Raw genomic sequence first — 22511 nt, forward strand, 5'->3', positions numbered from 1 at the left:
ATCCAAAAATCTCAGCTGAAGACAGTTACCTGCAGAGGGTACCCACTCTGCTTGAAATAGAAAGGACTACTGAAAAATAGTAATAGTTTGCTGTTATTTTTTAACATCCACCCCCCCCCAGCATTGCTTGGTCACTGCAGTTCATTCTATAAAAGATTCTTTAAGAAGTTATTGCAATATTGTGAAAACACTCAGATATGAAAATTAGTATAACAAGGAGCAAGGCTCTGGAGAAAAAAAAATAAAAGGAATTATTAGAGTGCTAGCAATAAACAGCAGTTAAAATACTTCAGACAAATAAGTTATGTTTTTCCTCTTTTTGGTGGTAGTTGTTTGTTTTTTCATGAGGCAGTTCCCCCTTTTACCTTACCATTTTTATTCAACATCAAACAATGCAAACAAAATGCAAAGACAATAGAAGAGGAACTGTAAATACAGGAAGAGAAAGAAACAGTCACGTGTGATGCTGTCTAGAAAAGATTACAAGAATTGTGACTACTGGCTTGGTGATTCTGAGATTATTCTCCTCCATGAGGAACGAAGGTACCTCAAGGAAGGCTCTCATGACACAGCTGTACTTGTGTACATGAGTTGATCTTTGATCCAGCAAGGATGAGAGCTGGATAAATATTTTCAAGGTTAGTTTTTCCACTTACAACTCTGTGTGTGATTGAGCATCTTTGAACAAGATTAAAGGGCTGCACAAACCCCTGTTTTCAGTGATTCCTTCTGCATTTTTTAATAATTAAATTTGATTTCAGAAACAGTAGATAAAGAATAGATATCCTGGTATTCAGTTTGCTTCGTCTATCAGCAAGTTATAAAACACAATCACTCTGTGTGTTACATGTGTACAGCACATTTTATTTGGAAGCCTCATTTCCCTGTGCACTGATTATTAGTAAGGATTACACATCCCAGAAACTGCATTCACAATCTTCCATTGGGGATGTCGTGAGCTTCCCATGACCTCTCACAAGAGGGCACCTGTTTTGTTCTGTGACTTGTATTTCTCTTGAAAGAAAAGAGTAGTAACAGGGGTTCTTCTTATCTTGAAGGGCTTTGAGTCCCTAGCAGGGTGGCTCCCACTTCTAACTGTACCCCAAAGGGCACGTGTGGCTTTGAATTATCAGGCACTTTATCCCCCCAAAATTAGTCTGTTGCTTTTTTGACAGATGTTGGTTTAGCAAAGTGCAGGTGGGAACACTGCAGTTTTGAGAAGTCTTTTTTGTGAAGTCCAGGAGAGAACTGTTGAAGAAAAGCAGCTGAGATTCCAGAACTAATCATAGCCTGCCTGTTTTATGTTTACAAATGTGTATGTTTACATACATGTATACTGAAAAACCGTGGTCCTGGTTTTGATCCTCAGCACAGTAGAATTTTTCTAGAATTTTAGAATATGAACTTATTTTGATATTTTCAAATCATAACACAAACACGACATATCAGGAGTCTTAGATCTGTACTTACCTCAAGACAGTCAGCCTGTTGTGGCTGAAAATAACTGACGCTGCAATGGGAGTCCAGGCTGGCAGGTGCAGATTAGGCTGCTGGCCTGGGTTTAGCCTGTCTGAGGGCAGACAGCAAGTAGGAGCTTAATCAGGAAAACAACACAGGAGCATCACAGCAAATGTGCCCATTCGGTCTCAGCTTCATTTGATTTTTCAACAGTTATGCTTATACTGACTAAAAATAACTGAACCACTGGTTCTATCTAAAGAAGCTGCTGTCTCAAGGAGAAGAGGTATTTATTAGTAGAGGGTGTGTTGATGAAGAATATTCTGATCTAATGTACTGTGTCCAGCTTAGTTTCTAAGACCCTGCTTCTTCTAAAAGGTGGAAGTTCGAAGTCTGTGTTAAGGGTACCCCTCGTGGTATGCAAACTATTTCAAACTTGTGCGTGGCTGCCACTACTGGCCATCGTACCCCACTGCAACCACTGCTCCTGATGGCGTAGAGGCAAAGCAAGACTGAAGCTTGTGGACTGTCATGCAAAACCACGTTGCTAATTCAGTAAGGTGACAGCTACACCAATCCATTTAATTGGAATTGCATCTTCTAATATTTAAAAGGCTTTATGGTGCAGTTGTACAAGTAGGCACATCAACAGTTTAAAAGGTGACTGTTGCAAGTTTCTTCTACTTTGCAGAAGCCACTACCATCATCCAGCTTTGGAAACACAGAAGTCATCCTTTCCTCAATCCTTGGTCATCAACAAATACAACTTAAACATTTTATCAGACAAGATGGCTTGGGTGGAGGTAGGTATTTGCCATTGCATATAAGCTCAACTTCCTGAAACTGTATCTATCCCACCATGTCTTTTAAGACATCTTTGAGTCCATCTTCATCAATTCAATTGCAGGCATTCGTAGCTTGAAATACAAAATACATAAATACACACTAACACAGCAGCATGGTATCATCTATTCGACACAGTGCCTGGAATTCAGAATACCTGGCTCAAATCAAGGTATATATCACCAGGTTACCTTCCTCTTTTGTAGAAAATTTGCTTTTCTCCCCCCACTACGGGTTGGCAAGGGGCTCAATTCTTCACTCATAGAAGCTTTGAGTTCCTTGTAAGGAAAGCACTAGACAGAACATGCAGAAAGGGTTAAGAAAATGTTACTATTAAAACTGAAATTAAACATCAAAAAAAAAAAAATCCACACTCAGCAATTAGTACTTCTTCATGGTCTTGTATTTTGACTGATCTTCCTTGCAAGCAGTATACGGGGGTGAAACTTCAACTACAGTATAACTCCATTTTTTTACATCAGGCTAACTTCCCACATTGTATTCAATTCTAGCATTTTGCTTTGTGAAGTACTGTGTATTCCCCACACCCACACCTGCTGCCCTTGACTAACCTCTAGACATAAAGAGGTATGTAGTTACCTAGTTGTGCAAGTTTGGGGACAAATAAGGTGAGTTTTTAGCATTGTACTGTTTATTATTAAGGGGTTATTTTTGTTTCTTGGTTTATAATCTGCCCCATAAGTACTAAACAGGTTTCAGCAAAGAAGCATTGTATACACAAACAACAAGAGACTATTTATTTAAAACATCTCTTGCTTCAAGGCTTGTGTATAGCATGCAAGGTCCAACCTGAAATTTGAGGTGGGGAGGCTAATGTTTTACTAACAGGTGAATCTGTGCTGAAGTACTTCAACATATGGTGCCTGAAAACTTTTATTGGCTTTTTCCATGAGCAGCATCCAAATTGACATCTAAGTAGCAAATCAAATGATGCCTTAGTAATCTTTTTTTTTTTATAGAGCAATCGGTCTCCTCACTTAACTTTGTGACTACCCTTCTGAGAACTACAGCAAATGACAATATATATTAAAATTGTTTATATACACTGAATGTCATCCTTGATATTTGTTTTTGGCAAGTAAAAAAATATTCCACAGTCAACACTGCATGGAAAAATTCAATTCAACACTATGTAAAACATTGTAATCTCACAGACTACGGATATATTCTGAGGATTTTTTTTTTTCAAGAAAGTTTTTGCTGTCAAGTGATGATTTTTAGTTCTGCTCGAAATACTAGTATTTGGACTTGAAGATTGCTGTGGCAATGTCAGCTTGCTACATGATCTGACACCATGCACAGAAGAGATGGTTCAGCTCCTTCTAATTCCTAATGGACAGGATCTCTTCTACCTGAGGCATCTTTGGTACCCAGCCAGGTCTAACATTTTCTAGCAGTGTGCTACAAGCAATTTAAGACATGCTAATCTGCAATTGAAACAGACATATCCAGTTCCCCCACGGACATATATTTCAACTATTTAAACCAAGTTAAAATTAGTTTTTCCTCATCTTCCCTGATATTTTAACACATACTAGATATGCTTAGGCAAAGGATAGGAAAATGGTGGGTTTTTTTAGCCCCCTTTACCCCTCATACAGGGGGTCACTCAAGGCCTGGAACATTCACCTTGGCCAACATCTCTGGCATAAGTTTCTGATCCCAGAGTGCTGCCAGAGAACCAGTCTGAGATCATTCCGCAGTCTGATTTGTCTACAGCAGACTGGGGAGCTCCCACAGGGTAATCTTGGCTCTGCCACAGAGAGAGATGAACGGATGGAGAGGGAGTATCTACTAATCAGTCTAGCTGACTTTTGATGTCTGTCCGCTGCCTGATGTACATGTACATTTTTGTTTTTACAGGTATATATCCTCCTTGGCAAGACAGGGGCAACCTTTGAACCAATCTTCACACAGTTAACAGAGCTGACTGCAGTACTGATTTCAGTAGGAGTTTACGGAGGTACAAAGATTTCTGTTGGTGGACAAAACCAAGATCTAGAAAAGGAAGCAAACTAAAATGAAAGACTTATGAAACTTTGATGCCTAATATAAAGTTCAATTACCTTTCTACCTCCTGACAATGGTAACATGTCTGGATATCAGATGTAGATAATGCTGGTTTTTCCACTGAAGAAAGGTACTTTCTATATATCTCTACCCAGCATTATTCCCAATCTTACTCCCTCAAAATACGCTTCATTAGGATCACTTGCAGCTACTTAAAATACATCATTAGTTTTATTTTTGATAGATACCATGCCATTCAAGACTGCTTGCCAAATAACATTTCAAAGTTTCCAAGAGTTACTGTTTAACAGCCATTTACAAATGGAGTTGTGATTGTGTCTGAGCACAAGTTCCCTAGTATGTAAGTTCTAAGTAAACATGCTCATTACCCTAAAATCCTATTGGTAAATGAAGCAACTTCAATAGTTGGGGGTAACCCAAGCTGCACAGTCTGGGAATCCTGAGGTCTTAAAATATACTTAAGTATACATGGGTAAACAAGATATATAGAAAAAAGGCAGATTAAGTTCAATTTTTTTTTCCACTTGCCAGACTACCACAACTTGCCAAACTTCCCAAATTTCTGAAAACCATCCACGTTCTAACAACAGATTCACTTAAGAGAATATTTGTTATATAAGAGACAAATACTTAAAAGCACATGCTTCTACAAATGCAGAAGGCATGATTACAGAATTTAGATGGGAACAAAGTTAGAAGTTTTCTTTAGAGAACATAGTATGAATACTTTCGTCTTATGTTGAAGTAGACAGCAACTGCAAAACTAATCAGTTTACCAGTTCAGTTGGGAAAAAGCATCAGTTTTATTTCTACGGATAATCCTTGCATTCCCAAACTGCCAATCTATCCTCATCTTATTTTTATTGTATTCTATGCTTCTGTTTGCTAAATCTCAGCCTAGCAGAGCCAACCAAACCATACTTTCTAACCCGTCATAGGGATTAACTGTAGCATAATTCACATTTATTCCTCTTTATCTTTTATGATTGTTTTCAAAGGGACAATGATATATTCACAATCTGAATTCTTTTGCTGACAATTGAACTGTGAGCACCTCAGGCCTTAAATCTCTACAGGCTTTCTACATTGATGAGCTTGTGAATTTACTCGAACATTTAAACATTCATAGAAGACACTAAGAATATGCAAGTGTTTCACGATAAAAGTGTTTGTTCTTTTCACTCTGGAACTCAGACCACAAATAATAAACATGACTCAATCTGTTTCAGTCTTTATCTTTAAAAACAAACAAGCAACCAAACTCAGGAAAATTTACATGATCAATCCTCTTTCAATTTACATTTACTATCCCAATTTCAGCTGAACAGATGTTACCCAAAATTATCTAAAGCAAATGACATCCAAGTCCAAGACATTCAAGACATGCATTTCCTATCCTGATTCTGCATGCAGTTTTCTTTCCTTCTTCCTCTTTTTTCTTTTAAAGCCTGAAACCAGCCTTTAAGAATCACATTTCAGTATTCAAACCATTGCAATTACCTATCATTACAGAATATTAAGAAAGCCTTCCTGAAAAAGAACAATAGTAATTGTCCTCATTTTTTCACAGGTCTTTATGCTTTTTTTTTTTTTTTTTTTTTTTTTTAAGATAAACCACCTCCAGTACAAACATAAGGCATGACTAATCATAGCTCAATTTTAATTTTAATTGAGCTATTGTCTATTTGGAGTATAAGAAATGAAGGCAAAAAGCAATGCAGTGAATCTGGTAACTGGCCGCAGTGGAGAACATTTTGTTGCAAATTCTTCTGGATTCATGTAATACAAACATGTTCTATCCACATACAGCGGTCCCATCTTTGTTGGAAACAGAACTAGTCATATTGTAATTAAAATATTCATTTAAATATATTGCATTTAGATTTTCAGTACATGGGATATCACACTTAGAACATTTAAAGGTGTCTCAGAAGCATACCTGAGGGACAAACTTTGTGTAAATATCTCCTCTCCTCCTCCCGGAGCAAAATTTTTCAGTCATATGGGGAAAAAAAAATTTCTTTCTTACCAACATTTTTTTACAGATAAAAAATTACGTTCATCCAGAATATATAAGGTATGTTTCAATAAACTTATTTTTCAGTATGAAATAACATCTTCAAAAAGATGACAGAGCAAAGTCATCTTGAAATGATCATTTGAAATAAATATTACCTACAGAAAAAGCAGGAATAACGTATGGGACTATTAAACTTAGAATGTGTAGGATTTTTTTAAATGTTCTTCTGTACAATCAAAATGTAAACTACAAGATCTTAAACTAAAAATATTTGACATATTAAAAAAATAAAATGCGAGCAATGCAATAGTGTACAAATAAATGAAATAGTACACAAGAAGCCTGCTGAAATGAAGGAAATGTGGTGTCCATTAAAGATAATATGCAACTTCCAAAAACCATTTTTGTCTAGCAAACCTATATTCACACCGTGTTCTCAAATGCTAAGTCAATTTACTAACAGGTATCTAAAGGAACATCATTTGGACACACAAAACATGAAGATTATTATTTTTTTAAACCAATCTTGTTTCTGTCACCTTTATAATCTTTCTTATAGCATGTGATCAAATGAAACAGAAAACAAGAATGTATACATTGTTGTTTTTTTTTTTAAAGTCATGTTATGTACATTTTATTGCCAGTATATGCACAATGGTAAGCATAGAACTATAAATACACAATGCAATTAAACAGTAGAAAACAACAAGAAATGTTACACATAATAGAGGAAAGAAAGAGGAGATAACTATCTTCCTGATGTAGGTGTTAAAAAGGGCTAGTGATGACTTATGACAGTCTCGTTTTTCTCCGGTCTTTACATATATTTCTACAACTTTTCCTCCAAATAAATCTCTGCAATGGCATTGCTTCTTTAACAACATGTCAGCTTTTTCTATCAGATTCACTTCAATCTTAAGTGAAAACAATCTTTCGTGTAACTACAAGCATCTGACAATTTTTATTGTTTTGTTTTTCAGGGTACCTAGCAAATAAAGTGTATAATTATTTTAATACTTGGCTGCGTGTTGAAGAAGAGAGTTTTGAATATGCATTAAGTGATCGTTTGGGGGAAAAAAAAAAAGAAAGAAAAGAAAATCTTCTGTAGATAGTTCTTCTACCAGGTGCTATATGCAGCAGCTCAGTCAAACATTAGTCACCCTGAAGAGGTAGAGAGAATTTTAGCCTAGTATAAATCATCATCCTTGGCACTACTATTTTCTCTCTTATCAGGATACACTTCCTACAACTAGATAACACAACAGTCAAAGGGAAAAAAAGCTAGGGAAAAAAGTTTCCACCATTCCTGGGAAGGGTACTGCTTCATCCCAGTTCTCAGTTAATTAACTTGTTGCTTATATCCAAGACAATAAAAAAAAAGAAAAAAAAAGACAATATTGAGGGACACATTTACTTGATCCTTGCTCTCTTTCCATTATTAAGTTCATAAATACAAAGAACCATTATTCACAATAAACTAACTCTTTTTCAAAAATGGAAAAACAAACCCTGGAAACATTTCCACACCTTAATCCAGATGGGTCTTGAGGATGCTATTCAAGAAAACCATGCAAATAGTTTGGTGCAGCTTTCCCACCCTCATCCAAAATATATAATTTTTAAAATTAGAAGGTGGCAAGATCCATAGCATTTGTGACTATTCCCCTCCCCTCTTTTTAAATTCCCCCCTATTCAAATTCAATGCAGAAAATTTTGGTGCTTTTAGGAAGATAACAAATAAATAGTCCTCTGCACTGTTGTCATAAAATCCCATGTGAGTTACAATACAAGACTACTGGTTCCAGCAATTAGGTTGAAAGGAAACATTCTAGTGATAAATACATACTGAGCATGCTTGGGCAGAGCACTCCATTCTGAAGCATCCTGCTTGAAGAACGAAAGGTGACAAGGATGGTTCACGTCCATCAAGTGACCATTAACTCCGCTGCTAAAAAGTGGACTGCCACACTATCACCAGGTCGGCAGTGCTACCCTGAAAGGGCTGTCTTCCACACTAAGAGGTACTGGTTGTACCAGCCCTCTGCTGCGCACACTAAATTCTTATTTATGCAACAAACATACCACCAATGAACAACATCCACTTTTACAGAACTGGATCAAGCCAGCTTTTTTATGGCGTATTTCTCAATCTCCAGAATATCCTGAACAAGCTGTAAATACGATGATGAACCACCAACAGTGACCGAGTCTCACTGCAGTTCAGACTAGTTCTGCCTTGTTTCACATCACTTGTTGTTTCTAGTGAAGGACATAATACTCAAACAAAATAGCAATAAAAACAATGTTATCTGCGGCTGAGTAAAAGCAACGGAACTTATATTTTAACTTCTGAAGCTTAAAGCATACCTGTTTAATTAGGGTAAAAAAATGTTTTTAATACAGTAACACTGGCAAAAGTTAATGGGAAGACACAGAGGATTGTGAACAGGATAAATGATGGATTAGATTATTTATAAATTTTATTTTGCTTTGATCAACGGATGTTAATACTGTTTTTTCCTTGGATTTGGAATAATTCTATTGCAACAGTCACATGCAAGCTGAAGACAGCCAATGGTTAAAGAAAAAAAAAGGGAGGAAAATGAGAAAAAAAAGAAGGGTTCCAAACGTTGTGTGTAAGAATTTTCCTTCCACTTGAAGAGGGCCTGGCCCTTGCTTTAAGAGACCCGGTTAACTCCTGTCAGTTTCATTAGCTTTGTCCAGACATATCTGCTGTTGCATCCCCTGGTCCAGAGCCTGTTTGTGCACGCTTGATGTAAAGGTTCAGTAATTTCATCTGCAAATTTAAGCCAGAAATTTGCTTTAGTTAGTATTTACAAACTGTACATACTACAGGAATGACACACCAAAGTAAACATTAAACCATTTTTTTCCTGAAAGCAAAATTTTATGTTACATAATTAACTGGAAGGTAACATACTTAACAATAAAAATATTAAACACAGCAAAATTTCTCACAAGGAAACAGGTCAAGCATCATTAGGGATGTAAAGAAAGTGATCTAAGGTAGCTAAACTAAAATGGGTGGATTATTTTCCCTGAATTACGATGCTGTTCTGAAATAAAGGAGGAAAAAAACCCTACCTTAAGCGAATGTTGAGGTTTTAAGCCTCTAGTTACATTTGATTTTTTTGTACCTACTAAAGCTTCTAATACTGCCTAGAAATACATTCAGTGCCATCACTGCCAGACAGTATTCTTAAGATGCAACTGTCTTATTCAAAGATATACAAAATTAATTGTCCTGTGTTATTCCCAAGGACAGATTTCCAACACACCTGTTTGCATGTAAACAACAGTATGTACAAGATGTCAATAAAACCCTAACCTTCCTGAACCAAAAAGGAAGGGAGGGTCTCCCCTGCCCCCAAATTAGTGATACTGAAAGGTCTAATGAAAGCAAAACAGTAAGGAGGGAAAATAAACTGTGGAATATAACATCTGCATATGACATTTAATGCTTTCCAACTGCATAAAAATATGACAAGAAACACAGGTAGAAAAACCTATTATCACTATTTCAGAATAAGAAGTCTGACAGTGTATTCAAGAATGTTCAAAATATTAAAAATGTATTTTCTAATTTTTTTCAGCCACTGACAGTACACAACTAGATCTACTAAATCGCAGCAAGAAACAATTTATTATTTTTCATATTGCTGAAGTTTGTGCAAGTCCCTAAGTATTTACAGATCTATGGATTCTTAGTTTTGAACCTTTTATGCCAAAGTTACATCAATCTTCTGAGAGTTTCATAAGCCTTACAGTTTCATTCAGATACATACTTTTACGAAACTTTCTGGTAATTGCAATGGAAATGCAAATGTGTACATGCAATTATCATCCACGATATGTTTAATTGTAATCTTTTACTTACTTTACTGCCAGTGAGTTGACTGAGATGTGGTTTTAGTTCATCACCAATTACTGCATGAATGGCAACAAGGCAGAAAACACATGCCTTACGAACACTACTCTCTGAATTATCATAGCCCTAGAAAGCAATAAAATTAACATTAATAGCTTATCAGTTAATGATTAAAAAGCCTCAGAAAGCTGTTTACTTCTTCTCATAATAAATACATTAAAATCTACATTAAGTGAATGTTAAAGTAGCCCAATGAAGCATTCCAAGAAAAAAAAAAAGCAAACACAGAGCATGTACTTAAAAGGCAGGCTGTTTTGAGAGTTACTTTCCATACTGAAAAAACCTTACACATTCTTGTTCATAATTTATGTTGAAAACAGAGCTGCTGTCATGCTCTGGGTTGAAATGCATTAAGGAAGAACACAAGGAGAACTGTTCTAGATTACACACGTTTATTTAAAGCAGAAGACTATTAAACCTAGCACTTTCATACTCTGAAACAAGCTAATTCTTAGCAGGGAAAGATTCTTTTCTTAATTCCCAGCCTGTTATTTAATGCTTTTTGTTTCTCATGCCTGTCTCACACCCCCTTCTCAGAAGGCCTCTGCTCTGCCTCTACCTTCCTGCAGATGTGTGACTTGACCACATGCATTAAAGACAGAAATCTGCAGAACACAGCTGTCAAATTCTGAAAAGTCTTCATCCAGCACATGTAAATTAATGTATTTTGTCTTGTTATAAGGTGGGATATAATTAAAAATGGACAAAGAAACAGAAACCTCTGATATCCTTCTCATCTTATTAAACTTACCCCAGTTAACTGCTTTTTTCCACTTGCCTCCCCCAAATCCCAGGTTATAAAACCCTACAGTTATATATACATACAACATGTCCAATTTCAGAACAAACAATTAGAACTTGCAGAAGATGTTTTGTTGTTGCCACCTGTATCTTACAACTGAAAGGCTCTATCGAGCTTAACTATAACCACTACTTTATATTGTACCTAGATTTTGAGTCCTAACAATAATTACAATTCAACTAGTTGACAATCACAGAGATTGTTCCCACTGAGTTATTTTGGGTCAAAGCAGCCATCAGCTAAGACAAATAAAAAAATCCTTCATGAGAGCCAGGCGGTATTGCTTGAAAAAAAAATCTTTGCAATTCTTTTATATGCAGAGGGTTTTTTTGTTTGTTTTTTACCTGTATTAGACCTGGCACAATCTCTGGTAAAAGCTGAGTAAGAGTTTCTTTAGATACTCTCTCAATGACTTTCGTCTGCATTTTGATTGCAGCCAGATTAATGGGGTAATCTGCAGTTTGGATAATTGGACAAAGAACTTTGATGCACTGATCTGGGCTAATGGAAGTAGCCAGCATGGAAGCAGCTTCTTCAGCAGATCTCACCACCTATTGAAAGGACAAAAGACATGGAAAAACGATGTACAATAGAATTGCTGTGGTCTGTTATCTGTCAGTACTGGTCTTGAACATAAACTTCTCTTAACCACAGTTCCACTATATTGTAAAAATATGTACATTACAAGACTTTGAAAATGTGTCCAATATTCCAGCTGTTGGACATATTATCGAAAAAACAAGACTCTTTCCAATACCGTATGACTAATCTATATGCTCTGCAAGATGTCTATTGGTGTTTTCCAAACATGCCTGACAATAACTGTTGAATCAAATCTGAAATCTCTCTATTCTGCAATACTATGCAGAATACAAATGCAATATTATGCAACTACATATTGAAATTTCCCCACTCTGTGAATCTATAATTTCCTGTGTTGTCATTCATTATTACTTGTTTGGCCTTTGATCACTGACAAGTCCCATATAAAGAAGTCCTTGCATGGGGAGCATGGGGGCATAGGGAAGGCAAGGAGGAGATGTATTCATCTAATAACAAATCTGTATTCTCCTAACATCAGTGACACTGATGTAAACTGTTTAATGTTTGGGTGGCTACTGTATTTGTTTCTTGTATCTATGTGCTGCTGTGTATGCTCACATCACAAGAATTTCTGAGCAAGATTACAGTTATCCTCCTACTTCTGAATCCCCTCTCTATTCTCAGCCACAGGCAACTCTTCTCGTTGATATCTTACAGTCCTTTCTCTCCTGAAAAAAAAATATATTCAAAGCCATGCTCTTGAACGGTGCAGAGCTGTCTGGCAATGGAAAAGGCTGATGATTTCCTTGCCCCATTCAGTCCCATCTCTCAACCATGTATGTTAATGAAATCCAAAACATTGTATCAGAACTCCAGGATACCTGGCTTAAGATGTCATACAATGAAAAACCACCTTCAGTTATTCTTTGATGAGCTGTGATCATTGGTTATGGCTCTGTGTCCTCTTGGGCAGCACCCAAAGCAATCGCTATCAGGGCTGACATTAACCATTTCAGAACTTTTAAAACCACAGTTCATTTTTCTTTTGCATACCTGTGTTAACTAGTAAGAGCTGAATGCTTGATTATTACACAAATTACTTCCTCAGTAAGATCTAACTGATTTGTCAAACACTTTCTGGACATACACACAGCTGTTTCATTTTGTAATATTTTGTTATAACCTCAAACAAACGGAGTAACTGATTACTAACCTCCTTATGGGGGTCCTTATGAGCTTCTAATGTCTTCATTATTGTGAGCTCTGCATAATTCTTAAACCTTGCTGGCTGGTTTCTCAGAATTTCTCTTAGAACTTTCAATGCCAAAGCTCTAATTGCATACTAAAGATTAAATATTAAAATAAATTAGTTATGCTCCTTTAAATAGATATATGTTTTAATATTTGTTCAACAGTAAAGCCTTCGATAATATATCAGATTTTCTATGCGTATATGTAATACAAATACTGTATTAATAAATTCAGCTAAAAAATTTTCAGTTATTCATTCTTCTCTTTCTCTCTCATTCTACAATTAATTCAGGTTGTATATCACAAATATGCTGCCAACCGGAGTTATCTGTGCTACCCAAGAGCTGCTAAGTTGCATACAATTTTACCCTTCACAAGTGCTGATAAAACTTTTAGCATCACACAAATGCATTATTTTTGAAAACACATTGACAAGTAATTATTTATTTATTTAAATCAGAACAGATATTAGTGTCATTCTGAACCTCAGCAATTTAAAAACATGGCACTTACAGGGAACAATTACATAGAACTCAAGCGTTTTCACGATAAGCATTATTTATTTATAGAAATATATAGTGATTTGTGCCCTTCCCTTACAACTTTCAAAGACACTGAAAGTAAACCATGTGCTTTGTTAACATTCTGAGCAGAAATAATCTAAATTTACCTCTTTGTCTCCAAGTGTTTCAAGCAGCAAAAGCAGTATTGTTTTGAAGTGCTCATCCCAAACACCAAAAGACTCTTCCTGAGTTAACTTCATGAGCTCATAGAGGGCAGTCTTTCTTTCCTCAACTCTCTCATTATGGTTTGATAACTCTTTTAGTAACTCTGCGACCAGATCAGAATGATCCATGGGAGGCTCTACCAAAAAAAGAATACACAAACACAATTTCCAGATTGTTGCAAATAAATATTACTGCAAATAAATATTACTGCTTGATGCACAACTGTAAGTATCTTCTAGGGTAGCTAGCTGGCTTTCTAGCATACTTTTATATTTTCCACCCAACTTAGCCAAAATTACAATTTCAGTATTTCATTTTCAGTGCAGACAACATTCCTAAACAAGCTTACAATCACAATAAAACAATGACACCACAAAAAAAAACAAAAACATCTGTACAGTTTACTGCAATAGTTTTTACTCTTGCAATACAAAAAGTGGTAGTTCCCTCTACCCTTTTAAATCTGATGTATACACAAAGGGCCAGCTTTCCCACGTAACACTTCCGTCCAAGAAGATAAACTTGCATATTCTCCTTTAGTATTATCTTACTGAACTGCTTAGACTTTTGTAAGCCATGGTTCCACAGCAATGGCTAGACTTTTAATTCAAACAGAAAAAAACTGCTCAAGAGTGGAGCCATTAGCCCCACAGAGATTCCAGGGAATGACTGCTATCTCAGTAACAGTCACTATGAGACAGCTCTGGATTTCAGCTTTGATTAACAGAGAGGATTCCATGATGATGGAGAAAAAGCACCAGTAACAACTCATATTTGGAAACACTGGACTGCAAACATGGAGATCTGCAAACAGCCAAAAAAAACAAACAAGCCCTTGTATGTGGAATTAATGACAAATATTGAACTGTTCCCTTTACTCCATTATCAAGACCAATTTAGAAAGAAAAGCATATAGCTTCTACCTTTGCACCGAGACTTTGGGGTGAATTAACAGAAACAAACCTTTTTTTCCTGCGAAAAGTCTGAGAGCATTGACATACATTTTTCTTTCAAAGAGTAAACAATATTAATAAAATGCAAGAGTTCCTGCAACTACATCTATCCTAAAATTATTTCACTTCATTAACAGATGAAATACATTTTCCCTAACAAGTTTATTAGGTCATATGCAGAGAAACCACAGCCCTTTAACATCTTATATTGCTGTATTCAATATTGTAACTTATAAATGATGTACAAAGAAATAAAAAGTAAAAGCTGAATATCACACATCAAGGATCAAAAAATAAAAACAACAAAAAACACTGTTTTTGTACCCAACATTTCTTTTTGCATTGTTTTGCATGAATAATCAACTCACCAACACCTGAAAGCAGAAACCTTTTTTCTGCAACCATTTCCACTGCCTCTATATTAATGCATGATTTGCAAATTCTCTAAATGGATCATTATTGTTTGTCCAAAGGACAAGCTGGAATTTCATTCTGCAGGTGCATTATGTGAGTAATTATTTAGTACAGATGAGCAGAACGGACAGTCCATTTTATGGAAGCAACGGCATTACTTTTATTATTAGGACTATAATGCTTGTTCTACCAAACTGTCCATGGTAAATCCTATTTTGGGGAATGTATATCAAAATATAATTAGCAAAGCAACCTATATATGCTTGAATAAAGCTATTTCCATTGTGGAAATACCAGAATGAAAGAAGTGGCAACTTTAACGTATCGGGGGAAGGGGCAAAGAGAGAAGGTACCAGCCATATCCATGCAGGAATACAGGGAAGCTCCATTAGCTGAGGAAATTAGCTTAGTCGGTCGAGGGAAGTGATTGTCCCGCTCTACTCTGTGCTGGTCCAGCCTCACCTCAAGTACTGTGTGCAGTTCTGGGCACCACAGTACAAAAAGGACGTTAAACTGTTGGGAGAGTGTCCAAAGGAGGGCTATGAAGATGGTGAAGGGACTAGAGGGGAAGACGTATGAGGAGCGGCTGAGGGCACTGGGCCTGTTCAGCCTGGAGAAGAGGAGGCTGAGGGGGGACCTCATCGTGGTCTACAACTTCCTCGCGAGGGGGAGTGGAGAGGCAGGTGACCTATTCTCCGTAAACACCAGTGATAGGACCCGCGGGAACAGTGGTAAGCTGAGGCAGGGGAGGTTTAGGCTGGACATCAGGAAGAGGTTCTTCACCGAGAGGGTGGTTGCACACTGGAATAGGCTCCCCAGTGAAGTAGTCACTGCACCAAGCCTGTCTGAATTTAAGAAGAGATTGGACTGTGCACTTAGTCACATGGTCTAAACTTTTGGGCAGACTGGTACGGTGCCAGGAGTTGGACTTGATGATCCTTATGGGTCCCTTCTAACTCGGGATAGTCTATGATTCTATGAAATAGATTTCCTTAAATAAATAAATAAATAAATAAATAGCACAAAACCGTGTGTGTGGGTGTGCGCGCCTTGACAGCCTGAATTTCCCATTCCTGGATATGATTTAGCACCCAGTGTTTCATTCCTAAATATTCTTCAGATAAGAAAGGAGAAATACATTAAGTCATATTGAAGTATACTCACAATTTTTTTTCTGAAAAGAAAAAACATAAATGAGGAGGAGGTGGTTCATTTGAATAAATTAAAATGTGCCTTAAATATGTATGTATTAATATTATGCATATAAATATTTGTTAAAGAACATCTCTTCTCAAACCAATCAAATAATAACCTTTTGACAGGCTATACAGTATTGGGGGTAAGAAGGAAATTAAGGTATGTTCTGAATTAAGTAAAGATTTTCCTGCTGCCTGAAACATGGCCGAAAAAGTCAACAAGGTGGGTACAAACCTTGGATGAAACACCTGCAAAATGACTGGATTATAAATGGCTTTCTATTTATCTAGAAGGAAACAAATGATGGTATCAGTTAAAAAGGCAGAGGCTTGGAAAAGATGATCTATGGAAGCACACTGAAAAAAAAATGAGAGGGACATGCTTTGGAGGGGGACACTGGGTTTCAAACAGGAGCTGCTGAATGCTTTTAAGGAGTCTAGAAAGTGTCTTAGAAAACCACATTCCCCTATACTTATAATAAAGGGCACCTCCCCTGGAAATAGTGCTACTGCTTTGAAGATTTAGACTGTTCCTATGAAAACCTTTTACTACAGAAGTGGTAAAATACTCAAATGCACATTTGGGGGTACACTGTGGCATCTCCTCTAAAGGAGTTTTTTAACTGTTAGATGAACAGTCTGCAGAGTACATGTTTGTGCCTCAGTGCAGCTGACTGCACCAAACGAGCAGCCAAGATCTCCCCATCCAGCCCTTTATATCCATGTCTTCTCCTAGTAACAGATGAGAATATACATCGGAGTCCAATAAAAACAGGAACTGTGTGCCAAACACAGTGAAGTTGCTGAAAAGTATAAACTAGTGTTCAACAAGCACTTCGGGTTTATGGGAAAAGCATGCAATTCTTAAGTGAGAAACTGCATGCACGAACATTTTGCCGTATGTATAAATGTATCTTTTTTTTTTTCCCATGCCAACTTTTTCAAAATCATCTCGGATGCAATTCTAAAAGTAATGACAATACACATGGTGCTACTGGAATAAGTGCAAGTACTTCTTTTTTTTTTTTCTTTAAATTATTCATTAAAGAGCAGTCCTTACTAAATACTGTGCACTACTAACTCCAGCAAGGACAAACCACTACTGGATGGAGATGCTTCAGTCCATCCACTCATAAATTTTTAAGAAAAACAGACCCTGCTGGTAGAGTGCAGATTGCTTAAGTACATGGAATTTAAAAAAAAAAAATAAAAAAGGAAAAAAACTTACCATCTTCTGTTAATTTAGCACATATTCTTATAAAAGGATACTGCATAAGCTTCAAAGCTTCAGATGGAACTACACTGTAAGGCTCTCTGACAGTGTGACAGTAATTACCTGAACTAGCAATGGCACTTGAGAGCGCAAACACCACAGACCATACACACAGTGAGAAGATGGTCTCAGGAACTTTTCTAAATATTTAAAAATCCAAGCTATCTTTGACATTAGGAAGAAAAATTCAAGATTTTCCAATGAGACTAGCAGTTAGCAGCAAATAAAAACCAATGTAAAGTATAAGAATAATTTGAGAAATTTCAGATTTTACAGGAAAATGAGATGAGAACATCAGAATGTGATTCATAAAGAAATCTTAACAAAACCTATATATATTTATATATATTTTTTTTATGTCATCAAACTTTTTTTGGTATGTCTTCATGAAAAAGCTCATGAAGAAAAGATTTCTCTCTTCTGCACAACTGCTATTACACAGAAATAGCTCCAAAAGACAAGTCAATAAAGAAAATGAATAAAATAATTGTTGAATAAATAATAATTTGACAACACATTGCTAGAACATAGTGCATTTGACTGCGTGAAAGGTATTTCCCAGAAAGTCCCATATGTTCAAAAGCTTTTATCATTTACTTTAATGTAATGTCAAGAAATACATTGTCAGAAGCTATAGAGACCTATCCCATGTAACAACAGGATCACTGTAATGCAGAGTTTTGCTCAAAAATATTTCATGTGAGGATGACAAAGGTATTTAATTATTCATATTTACATGACATGATCTGTAAAAATTTGCTTTCTCTTAAATCTTTTTTAGAATTTAATAACTAACCATGCGCCTCTTCTCTAAGCAGAAGAGAAAGCAAAGAGGAATACACCTTAGATTTTTTTTTTTTAATGTATGCAAACTTGCAATGCAAACTTGAAGCCAACTCACAGGATAGCTGAATAAAACACAATGCCAGAACATAGTTTTGTTTTTCAGCAGTTTAACACATCATTGCTGAATGTCAGAGGGAAAACAGAAGGGGGGAGAAGGAATACTTATTTGTACTTCACTATTAAGAACTTTAATTAAAAACTGAGTTTATTCTATAAATGAATATGAAATATCAAGACGTGAATGAAAACCGCATCATGAAAACCACCTGCTATGTTTCCACAGTATCATTATAATCATTACTCAAACCTCCCCCAACATTTAGCTATAAAAAGCTCCCAAAAATATACTGAGAAATATTAAAAGGAAGATTTAGAAGCCTACAAAACAACAACCCAAGTTCTTACATTTACATGGGCTAAATGAACCACCTTCCAAGTAAAAGGCTTTTTTTTTTTTTAAAGAATACCTACTCAATAGAAAATACCAACGTCATGTTTCAAATACAAATATTTTACTAACAAAATACTTAATTTGTCACCTAATTCCCAAACTGGTTTGATCCAGTTTTATTCCCTTGCTGTAAAGCTTTTTAAATCTCAACCACAGAAATCTGCTAAGTAAATTTATATTGACAATCCTGCTACAGAACATGCTGCCAGAAGTATACCATATAGTTCAGTAATTATCTCATTTTCACCCCCTAATCTCTACAAGTATCAACCAATCCAAAAATGTCACTCAGAAGGATTACTAACAAACTAATTTGACATGTTTTATTTACAAAACCTCTCAAAGTGGCACTGGTAATACATATGCTGTTAATGATAAATTCATAAAGTGAACTAAAAGATGAAAAAGATGAAAAATCTCACCATTTTCATTCTAGCACAGAATGCAATCTGAAGCTTACCATCAGGAAATTGCTCTGCATCATCATCAAACATGGCTTCCTTCAAAGCAGATTTATTAAATGAACTGATACTATCAGAATAATTATATGGGTTATAATCTCTTGAACGTGGTGAAGAGTGAGGAGGCATTGTGTTGAGTAATGATGTTTTGTTATCAAGAGCTGTTCGGCCTGTATCACTCACACCACTTCCTGCTCGTAGGTCTACTATTCCTGAAGCACTGCAGATCTGCAGGAAAAGAAATAGCATACAAGCATATACAAGACACACTTACACTTTTCAATTAACTATTTCACTATTTCACCTATGTAGCAAGAACTTAATATCAAAAAAGTATCAAATATCAAAAAGTTTCCTAAACATTCCTAAATAGACATTAAGCTGGGCTTCAGATAAAAGGTCTTAGCTAGAGTTCCCTAAATTTACTTTCCTCAAGAAAGTACAAAAAAGTCTTTTGGAGCATGTACACTTTGAAGTTCATGATTAGAAGCAGCTGTCAGCACTTTATCTCTGTAGTTTGATGCCAAGTAATTAAAATCATATTTAAGTACATACACTTTGGGCACGTTCAACAAACGTGAAAGCTGAAGCTCCACAAAAACAGAAGCTTAGAACAGGACATATACAGCACTAAAAAAACTGCAGGTTTTGTATGGAATTAAATAAAAACTTTGGAAAAAATATATTAGGGTACAGATCTCTCAAAAACTAAACTCCAGTTGTTTTATGAGATAAAGTATTTCTTAATTGTTAACATTTTAAATAAACAAATAGCTAATGCCACTTAAAATTAGCATTTACATTTCCAAAAGGTGCTTTAAGACTACGAACTTTTTTTTTTTTTTTTTTTTTAAAGCTCTGACACTCTAAAGTTAGGAGGGATGTCCCATTTCAGAAGTCACAATACAAAAACCTACTTAAAAAGGTGTTTTCTTTGTAATAAATCAGGTATTGGGCTTGGCTTGCCAATACCAAGATGCACGGAGTTTAAATACTCACTGAATCAACATCATCTTTTTTTGAATCTCGTTTTACAGGCTCATTCATATCTTCTTGACTACGGAAACTGAAATTCTGAATGGCTTCAGTGACTCCACGAAGAGAACTGTAAATATCTTCAGAATTCATATTTTCCGTATCATAGTCGAATGCACTGTGGGCCATGGAGAGTGACATACAGAGTAAGGTGGATTTACTTTCTGATCCCATACTTCTAAATAACATTAACATGGAACTATAGACACTCAGGAAATATTAATAAGATTAAGCACTGGGAATGGCTAGACAAGGAAAGGGCGACATCACGCAGCAGCATCTGCCTCAAGAAACGCACTTCTGCTCCATTTTTCTCCTGTAAGTACAAAAGGAACTTTTACACCATTCTGTCTTTATGAGAAAAGTTCCACAGTAACAGGGAGTGATTAATGTATCAGTTGATTGCCAAAAGCAAAGTTACAAAATCCACTTTACTAACAGCATTGGTGACAATGCAATTTACTACTTTTTTTCATTTCCCCATCTGGCTTGATGACCTGAGTTATTCTAACATTTTCTAGACATTAAACATAACCCTTTCTTCTGTTAATATGCCATTTGTACTCTGAGGTGTACAGCCCTTTCCCACCTTAGGCCATCCCTGGCTCTTGTCAGACACTTCAGGGAGGTGGAGCACTTCACTGTACTGTCATTCTGTGGAGGAAGGGGGATTATTTTTCAACATCTGTGACTGTGCAAAACGCACTACACTTGTTCACAGCTGGGGTTACAATTTTGGAGAACATGTAGTGAAGCCTTAGATGCAGAACTGCAGCAACAATGGCCAACATTACCTTGGTGACAAAGTGTTCTGCGATGTATTGGTTGGTGAAGTGAGAGGACTTGACCAGCATGCTGGGGAGCGTGGAGTAGGTCTTGTTAAAGGACTTCCCACTGATCCCTGGAAGAGGAGAGATGACAAGAGCTACTCCAGTAGGACTCAGGACTTCAGCTTCCCCTTTGCCTTATCATTGTATTTATTTTCTAGTCACCAGAAACATTTAAAGAGCTTCTACTTAATTTCTTGGATTGTCTAACTAATGACAATAACTTCAACCAAATTTTTTCAACCACTTTAAAATAACTAAAGTAAGAGACAAACTACTCTTAAAAAGTACATTTAAACTTGGTAAGTCATTTTATTTGGAAGCAACATACACTGAGAAAGTATCGATCTTTGGAGGAAAAGAAAATGCATTCCATAAAGAGTGCTATCTCCTACTAAGGCTTCTACAAAAGATTTGTGTTGCCTCTACCAATCTTGCTCTCACACATAACTACTGAAATGGGCTTATATTCAAAGCAGCTGTAACTTCAGAAGGAATAATGCAAGAGGTAATGCAATACCTGACCACTGTTGCCTGTATTCCGGAGATGATTATGGAGAAGCTTTGTGGCTCCATCCTGAAATGTTTTTGGTAAAGCACCCAATAGCATTGTAAACTCTGGAGTATTGAGTTCAAAAAGGGAAATCAGCACTGACTGTGCAGCCTAGAACAAAATACAGATTGAAGCCATTTAATTGAGTTTCTGCAGTAATTTTATCAGTAAGAGATACTACAATGAGGGATAATCCCAAAAGGTGATATAAGTATCAAACAAACTTGATTAAAGATGCTAGCAGATGTGAACAAACAATTCCTATTTGCTGGTAAAAAAAACTTAAAGTTCAGATATTCCAGGCACATACCAATGAGCTTACACTTTGCACCATCATCCTAACAAGCAGTCTTTCTGAAACATGGTCATCCTCAACCCTCCTTACTAAATGAAGGCCTGAAAGAAGCAGCAAAATTGCTACTAAAAAAATTGCTGCTAAAAATTGCTTCTAAAGGGTTTAGCAAGTTGAACACATTAACAACAACAAAAAAACCACACCTGAACACACCAAAACATCAAAACTTGGCAATTCCTTCTGAATTCTGCAAGTGGTAATTCAGGTGATAACTGATAGACTAACTTTCAAACATCAGGAGGAATTATTTAGTTGCCTACATACTCTAAAGATGAAAATTCTTAAGTATCGGAGTTTCTAGTCTACTGGATTCCACAACCCACATTTTAGTATTTTATCTTTAATGGCATCCTCATCCTAGAGTATGCTTTTATACATACATACATATAATGAACATATCTGAACAAAGCAAGACAGCACGTTACAGAACATTGGGCTTCCTGTTGGGTTCCCTCTGCTAAAGGAATGTTGACTGCATGACTGACTTTGATGAACATGCAC

General features: G+C 36.2%; 1 protein-coding gene across 3 annotated transcripts in view; it reads right to left on the minus strand.

Moving 5' to 3' along the window:
* Window positions 1-8708: 8708 nt before the first annotated feature.
* CLASP2 (cytoplasmic linker associated protein 2) overlaps window positions 8709-22511 on the minus strand; it is a 142201-nt gene continuing 128398 nt past the window's right edge. For all 3 annotated transcript variants that reach the window (XM_050708581.1, XM_050708580.1, XM_050708579.1), the window contains 9 exons: window positions 21623-21766; window positions 21070-21176; window positions 20240-20393; window positions 19240-19468; window positions 13589-13782; window positions 12881-13009; window positions 11469-11675; window positions 10272-10388; window positions 8709-9170 (listed from right to left, as the gene is read on the minus strand). In XM_050708581.1, coding sequence (XP_050564538.1) covers window positions 9084-9170; window positions 10272-10388; window positions 11469-11675; window positions 12881-13009; window positions 13589-13782; window positions 19240-19468; window positions 20240-20393; window positions 21070-21176; window positions 21623-21766 — 1368 coding nt within the window. In that variant the 3' untranslated portion in view covers window positions 8709-9083. The remainder of the gene's footprint in view (window positions 9171-10271; window positions 10389-11468; window positions 11676-12880; window positions 13010-13588; window positions 13783-19239; window positions 19469-20239; window positions 20394-21069; window positions 21177-21622; window positions 21767-22511) is intronic.

This window comes from Cygnus atratus, chromosome 2 (assembly GCF_013377495.2).
Source record: "Cygnus atratus isolate AKBS03 ecotype Queensland, Australia chromosome 2, CAtr_DNAZoo_HiC_assembly, whole genome shotgun sequence".
NCBI lineage: Eukaryota > Metazoa > Chordata > Aves > Anseriformes > Anatidae > Cygnus > Cygnus atratus.